We start from the raw sequence: 7,294 nt of genomic DNA, 5'->3' as shown, positions 1-7,294 counted from the left end.
GCTCCGCCCCGCGCCGCGCCGCGCCGCGCCGCGCCGCGCCCTCTATCCCGCGCAAAACACTCGTCCTTGAAACCAGAGCGGGGAATCTCCCGTCCTCCCTACCGATCCTCTCCTCCTTGGATGCGTGTCTATGCTGATCTTTTAAAAAGCAGAATGGTCTCGCTCCAAAATTTCAATCCTCTTTTCTTTCTCTCCTTCCAACCCCCAGATAGGCGAAAGCTCGGGAGCTGCACTTCTCGGCTCACCACCGCCCACCGTTCGTTCTTTTACAATCTCTCTGCGGAACCCTCCCGGGGACAAATGTGGGCTGGGTCTCATCACCCTAGCTGGCCTCCTGGAGGTCTTCTCGGGCCCTAGTAGCCTTCACGATCTTCGGAATCATCAGGCGTCAACTCAAACCCACCCCGCTTCTCTTTTAGCGGAAGGCGCAGGGTAAACTCCGAATTCCGTCCGGAATGACCGAGGCCAGCGGCCCCTCGCCCACCTCTTCCAAGTACCCAAACCTTAGGCACGCTCCACATGCAAAAACCCTTTCTCCCTTTCTCCTGCTGGGTCCTTCGTTTAAACCTCACCCGCGCCTTTATTCGCCTGACTCTCCGGCGCTGGAAAACCCGCCTGGTCTGTCTGTCATTGTCTGGTCCGCGACTGCCCCCCTGCCCCCCACCCCACCCCGCCCCAATCAGTGTCACAAAACACGGCTTTCAACAGATTCCAAACCCTCTTCACCCGGGCTCACCGAGCCTTCAACTTCATTAAGTGCGCGCTCCGGCGGCGCTAGAGGAGGCGAAGTTTAAATAAACCGGAGCGGGGAAGGAGGAGGGGTGGTCGGGGGACGGTTGCTAGTTGAAGAGTGGGGAAGATAGAAGTGCTTTTGAAAGGAAAAAAAGTCATCAGAGGGGAAAGCGCTTTGTAACCACGAAGACGCGCCCGCTGTGGCGAGAACAAATTGGAAATGGTGGGGAAGTGGCCACCCCTCCCCGCCCCCCGCCCCGCAACTCTGGCTCCTGGGTGGTCTGGGAGCCCCTGGAGAAAGAAAGGAAGATGGGGAGGAATCGGCGGTGAAAAGAATTAAACGTTTTAATTGGGCCGCAACAGAGAAGTGCGGGAAGGGCTCGGCGACCGGCCTCGATCACCCAAACCAACTATTCTTCAATACAAATAAAATGTCCGCCCTTAGCGGTGGCTGAAACCTGTACGTCAAAGTTGGGAGGATCAAGGTTGTCCTTCACGGCTATAGAAAGTAAATCTGCAAGATGGGGGAAATTCTGCCCGGAAAGACCCCTCCTCCCCCTCTTCGTGGCCTCGGGCCTCCAGGCGCCGGATGAAAAGGAATGAAATTGAACGAAATTGAACGAAATGAAGTGAAATTGACCAGTGAAATTCGCCAATTTTCTTCCCCTTTAAACTGCCCGCTCTCAGAAGCACTCTCTGAACCCCAGGCTGATTTCTTACCATTTTTTTTCTCACCTCGGAGAGATGAAGGTGTGCCCTGGATATTTTCTTATTATTGTCACCAATTGTTGAGGCCTGTGGGGTGACAGACCTCAGCTTCGAACACCCAGGCCGGGAGGAAACCCCAGGGAACTGTTCCCGATGGGAGGGCCTGTATGCCTTCGCAGGAGGTTGGGCCCCTAAGTGAGCCAATACCCACCCTCTGCACCCACAGATCTAGAGCTAGAGTCCACAGATGGAGTCCCTCCAGTCTGAAAAGGGGGGGGGAGGTTAGAAGAATTCTTTGTACCAATCCTAGAGCTCCTTCATTATTCCCACATTCCAGTTTCCACCTCCTAACAAGTTGTTCACCAAGATGACCTAAAGCAGTCCAGAATTCCAAATACCTTCCCTTCTCTCCTGCCTTTGCACCTGGAGTCTCTTCCTGGGCTGTCAACTGGGTGTTAGTGGCTTCTGGAGTCACTAGGAAACTTGAGTCTGAGTCATGGAGGGCCCCAGACTCCCAGAAGACCCTTGCGCACCTCAATCCTTCTCCAATTCTGTATTCTCTTTTCCTGATCCAGCCCCTCTGACCAGACAATAAACTCAGATAAATTGTCTGTCTGTCTGTCTGTCTGTCTGTCTGTCTGTCTGTCTGTCTCTCTCTCTCTCACACACACACACACACACACACACACACACACACACACACGGAATCCAGAAGAAATCTGATGCTTCTGCAAATAGCAGTTATGGTTGTATCTCATCTATTCTTCACCATATATGAATTCTGTCTGGCTAAATTTTCTCTTCTACTGGAGAAAGACCAACTGATAAGCTCCACCTTAATATTTGAGAGTGATCTGGTGAATGAGATCACATAACTGCAAAGTGCTTTACTGATGGCAAACATAAGCACTGACATGTACGTGTATGCATACACATGCATGCATACAAAATTACATTCATCCTTTCAAGTGCAAAGAAACGAAATCAAACTCAGAACAATGGAAGTCAGCAAAGCAGGCAGTCCATGACCAATATCCCAGTATTCACAGACATTTCCCACTGTTTTTTCCATCTCTCTGAACTCCTTTAGTCTCTCAGTATGGTGAAGGAAAAGGGCATCTCACCTCTGACGAGAGAAGTGGCATTGCCATCCACATCTCTAGTCTTTTCCATTAGTGGAGAAAACAGGAAATCCCAACAACCTTTCTCCAGCCCCGGTGGTTCTTTCAACCCTCATCCAGATTCAGGTCCTCTCTCTACAGATGCCTTTGTCCTATTCCTTTTCCTTTCTTCCTATTATTGCCAGCTGCTGGGATCCTAGCTGAACAGGTTAGCTTAACTTCTTTCGGTTCACACCTTCAAGTTCTCCACATCTGGCTCTTTCCTGTCACTTGTTTTCTAGTAGTTGTATATGCTTTCTGTGAACGCTGAACTACCTCTTCCTGTCTGTCCACATTTCTCCTCTCCTGTGATCTCAATGAAACACACCAAGAAAAGAGCCAAGCAGCCATCTTTACTCCACTCAATACAACACCCTCACACGCCAGGTTTGTAAACCTAGTTATTAGGCATCCTGGGCACAGGAGAGAGAGCTGAGAGTTCAGTGGGCTATGGAGCATTCTAAATAGACCAATGGATTTACACCTGGGCAGTGGCTTTCCGTTGTGAATGTGGCTCAAGAGACCAGGAGCTTTGCTCTAACACAGTGAGAATCCACTTGCTCTCATTTAGTTTACAGTGAACCTCTAGCCCTCTCAGGATGGTGGAGAGAAAGGTTTCTAATTCAATTTGGAGATTCTGTAAATAAAGCCTTCCACTCTGGGAGGAGGGATTGTAAAAGTCCTACAATGGCCAAAGAGAAATCTTTCTTCTCCTAGAAAAAGACAACAGCTAAATCTCTCTCTCTCTCTCTCTCTCTCTCTCTCTCTCTCTCTCTCACACACACACACACACACACACACACACACATATACACACACACAACACAGATCCTGAAGAACAATTCACACAAAAAAAGTTAAAAAGCAAAACAACCCAGACAAACACACAGACAAACTACAAACTCCGTGTAAAGTCCCTGCACACCGAGGCACACATCAAGAGATAAATTCATCTTGTACGCAGTAGGCATAGTATTCAAGAGCATTCAGCTCCCAGATCTGCCTAGGCCATGTCAAAAACTCAACTAGAAAGAGGTGAGACTCCTCAGGTGCATTTGACACATCATCCCTCTGCCCATCCCTGGACAAAACTCTTTCTAGTACCAGAGTGAAAACGAAAGTGCAGGAGGGATTACAAGCTTCCCAGAGATCTGGCCCCATTAGCAGCTGAAGGCCAAGGCCAAAATACCTCCAGTACTCCTAAGCCTAAACCTTGCGCTCTGCCTGTCCAGCCCTTCCTCACTCCCCCTCTACTGGCAAGCTTAGGGTCTCATTTAAGAGCTGGACAAGGACAAGGGCGTGCAGGCAAGCAGATGGAGCTGGTGACTGCTTAAGTTCACATACATTTATTCAATTGACACCAACGGGGAGAGAGAGACATTTTTCTTTTCTTCCACACAAACCATCAGAGGATTTCACAGTCTCCCTTAAGTGGAGAAATCTAAATCAATGCACACCAGTGGACAGAGAATGCAGAGAGCAGCCCGCTGTACAGATATTTACACATAATTACAGGACCCCCTGCCAAAGCTCTGTGCCCTTGCCCATCCCACCCCTCTACCTCTCCAGTTCCTGATCCAGACCCTCCTCTCCCACCCGACCTCATCACCTTTAACTATAATAAATATTGCAGGGCCTTGGGTAAGGGCATGAGGCCGAAAGGGCTGCTGGCCCTGGGTGATTAGCCACGGGAAAGAGAGAGAAAGTTTCTTTGAAAACATCCAAACACGTGAAAGAAAGGATTTTCCTCAGTGGAGTGGGATCTGGTGTTCCTGGAAGGATTGCGGAGACCCCCAGCTCCACCTCTCCTTTCCGCTTGACACTGCCTTAGGCTTCTAATTTCTTTGGAGAAAAGCAAAACAAAAAAATCGTTGAATTTTTCTTTTTAAGCACAAAGCGGTTAACAGATGTCTTTAAATTATAGTATTGGACAAGCAGGGTCTCAAAGTTGAGGAAGGAATGGAATGGGGGGAGGAAGGAGTTGACACTTCTCCACACCCGTGGGTTTCTGGCGGGATCCGCAGGGCCCCAGCAGGCATATGTCCAGGAAAGCTTTCTTCCGGGGCTTCGATCGGGGCACCGAGGCAGGAAGAAAGCACAGGCTCCCCGTCTCCTATTTTACTGATCAAAATGGAAGGGGATCTTGGCTTGGGACCTCTTTGCGTAGACCCGGGCCTCGCCCAGAGCGTTGGAAGCCCGCTTCGTCCCAACTCTCGGCGACATTCTGCGCGTTGGAGCCTCCCCCACCACCACCCCCCGCCCCCAAGTGCCAAGTCAACCCGCTCCGGCCCAGGTCTGGAGACTCGTCATAAATAAGACTCCCTGAGTTCCGCTGGGGCCCCAGGAGCTCCGGCAGAGGCGGACCAGTGCGGGCCTAACCGGCCCTGAGCCCCTGTGCGGTCAGAAGTGGCAGCCACTGAGGCCGGCGGCTTTGCTGGCAAACGGGGGCCCCGAGGACAAGAGTGCGTCCCCGGGATGCGACAGACGGATGTGGCCGGCCACCGGAGCCAGGGCGGGGGCAGTCAGCATGGCCAAGACCTGGGCTTGACTTCCAGGACCCGCGGAGGCAGCAAACGGCGACCCCGGGGAACCCTCGCTGCCGCCCGGGGGTGCGGCCCCGCCACCACCGTGGCCCATGATGTGGTCTATGGAAAAGGAAGGCCTCTGCCCTGGCCCTGCGCCCCCGCCGCCCGCACCGCCGCCCGCGTCCGTCTTGAGACCCTGGCGCAAAAGTGCGGTGGACAGACTGGCCGCTGTCCCAGCTGCTGGAGGACTCAGGGATGCGGGGTAGAAAGCTTTGGCGCAGCCTAGCTCTGCGCCTAGGAAAGCGGGCAGGCCTGCGGGGCCCGGGCCGGATCCCGGAGCAGGAGCCGGGCCCGGAGCCGACGCTGTGCCGGCGAACACCGAGGCCGTCGGAGGTCCGGGTGGAGGTGCGGCCGCGCGGCCTGGGGGAACCGATAGCTGGCAAGGAGCGGCGGCGGCGAAAGCGAAGGCGTGCGGGTGTGGGTGCGGATGCGGGGCCGGCCCCGGTGGGGGTGCCCCGTAGGCCGGCAGCGCCAGACCGTAGCCGTAACCATAGGCGCCGTAAGCGGCGAAGCCCGGCAGGAAGGCGCCGGGGTCTCCCGCGGCTGCAGCCCCGCCACGCAACAGCAGCTCCGGGTGCGGGTGCGGGTGCGGAGGCGGCAGCGGCTGCCGCTTGAAGCGCTTGCGGCGCCGCAGGAAGCTGCCGTTGTCGAACATGTCGGCGGACTCCGGGTCGAGCGTCCAGTAGTTGCCCTTGCCCGGGTTGCCCGGCTCGCGGGGGATCTTGACGAAGCAGTCGTTGAGCGAGAGGTTGTGGCGGATGCTGTTCTGCCAGGCGGGGAACTTCTCCCGGTAGTAGGGGAAGCGGCCGCTGATGAACTCGCAGATCTCGCTCAGCGTCAGGCGCTTCTTGGGGCTCTGCAGGATGGCCATGGTGATGAGCGCGATGTACGAGTACGGCGGCTTCACCAGCGGGCTCCGCGTCGCCGCGCCCCCCGACGGCGGTCCCGGCCCCGGCCCCGGCCCCGCCGCGCCCCGGGCCGCCGCCGCCGCCGCCGCCGCGCCTAGCCCTGGGCTTCCCGCGGCGGCCGCCCGGGGCGCCAGCACGCGGGGCTCGCCGTCCGAACAGCCACCGGACTCCTCCTCGTCCTCCGCTACGTCGGCCTCCGCGTCCCCTAGCGGAGGCTGGTGGCCGTGGGGGAGCACATCCCGGGGGGCGCGGGGCCCCGAGCGGGCAGGGAGCTCCCCCCCGCTGCTGCCGCCGCCGCCGCCGCCGCCCACCACGTCTATGTCTGCGTCGGCCTCGGACAGCGCGGCCGGGGAGCTCTCGGAGGACATGATCTCGCAGCAGCAGCTGCCCAGGGTCATGGTGCCGCCGCCGCCGCCGCTCTCCGGCTCCGCTCCGGCCGCGGCTCCGGCTCGGGCCGCGCTGCCTCTGGGGCGAGTGTGTTTTGCGCGCGGGCGGGGAGGGGGCGGGGGACCGAGGCGGACCGGGAGGGGTGTCCCCCGGCTCCGCAGCGCCCCCTGGTGGTCTGCCGCGGCCACTTACACCCTGCCGGGAGTGGGGGCCGGGGAGGGGGGACGCCCCGACTCTTCCCTCCGCGGACTCCGGAGGCCCCGAGTCGGGACCTGTACCCAGGACGCCCCAGGCAGAAGGAGCCGTGTCGCGTCTTACTCCGGCCGATCTTGGTCCCTAATTTCCCGGGGGGGTTGGGGGGGTCGAGGAATTAGTCCCGCCCGCCTAGCGGTTGCAGGGAGCGGAAGAACCGTGGACCCGGGGCGGAGCTCCCTAGGCGGGGTTGGGCGGGGAGGAAGGGGGCGGGCGGAGGGCCTGGGCGCTAGGGCTCGGCGGGAACAAACCTCCGGCGCGGCGGGAGCTGGGCTCGCGAGGCTGGAGGCGGGTCGTCCGCTTCCCCGCCGCTCCCGCAAACCCTGGACTCTTTGGAGCCCCGCGCCTTCCGCGCGCTCGGCCTCTTGGAAGTTCAGGCTCACTCGGGCGCCGGCCGCAGTAGCGACAGCCTACACCTACCATCTCCCCGAGGCGGTGCCTGGGCCACCACGGCCCATGCGCCCTTGGAACTGCTGCGGGAGCCTAAGAAGCCCGGACTAACGCGGTGGACACCAGGCCCGCCAAACCGGGCTTCCCGCTGGGGGTGGGGTGGGGCGGGGAT

At 57.9% G+C, this 7,294-nt stretch overlaps 1 protein-coding gene across 1 annotated transcript; it reads right to left on the bottom strand.

Moving 5' to 3' along the window:
• Positions 1-4,947: 4,947 nt before the first annotated feature.
• On the bottom strand, positions 4,948-6,540 carry Foxd2 (forkhead box D2). The gene has a single exon (XM_013016870.1). It carries the CDS (start codon positions 6,489-6,491, stop codon positions 5,001-5,003), a length of 1,491 nt encoding a protein of 496 aa, XP_012872324.1. The 5' UTR covers positions 6,492-6,540; the 3' UTR covers positions 4,948-5,000.
• Positions 6,541-7,294: the final 754 nt, after the last annotated feature.

Source organism: Dipodomys ordii, unplaced genomic scaffold (genome assembly GCF_000151885.1).
Source record: "Dipodomys ordii isolate 6190 unplaced genomic scaffold, Dord_2.0 Scaffold33, whole genome shotgun sequence".
Classification (NCBI taxonomy): Eukaryota; Metazoa; Chordata; class Mammalia; order Rodentia; family Heteromyidae; genus Dipodomys; species Dipodomys ordii.
The sequence above is the reverse complement of the archived record's forward strand: the minus strand, read 5'-3'. Positions and strand labels throughout refer to the sequence as shown.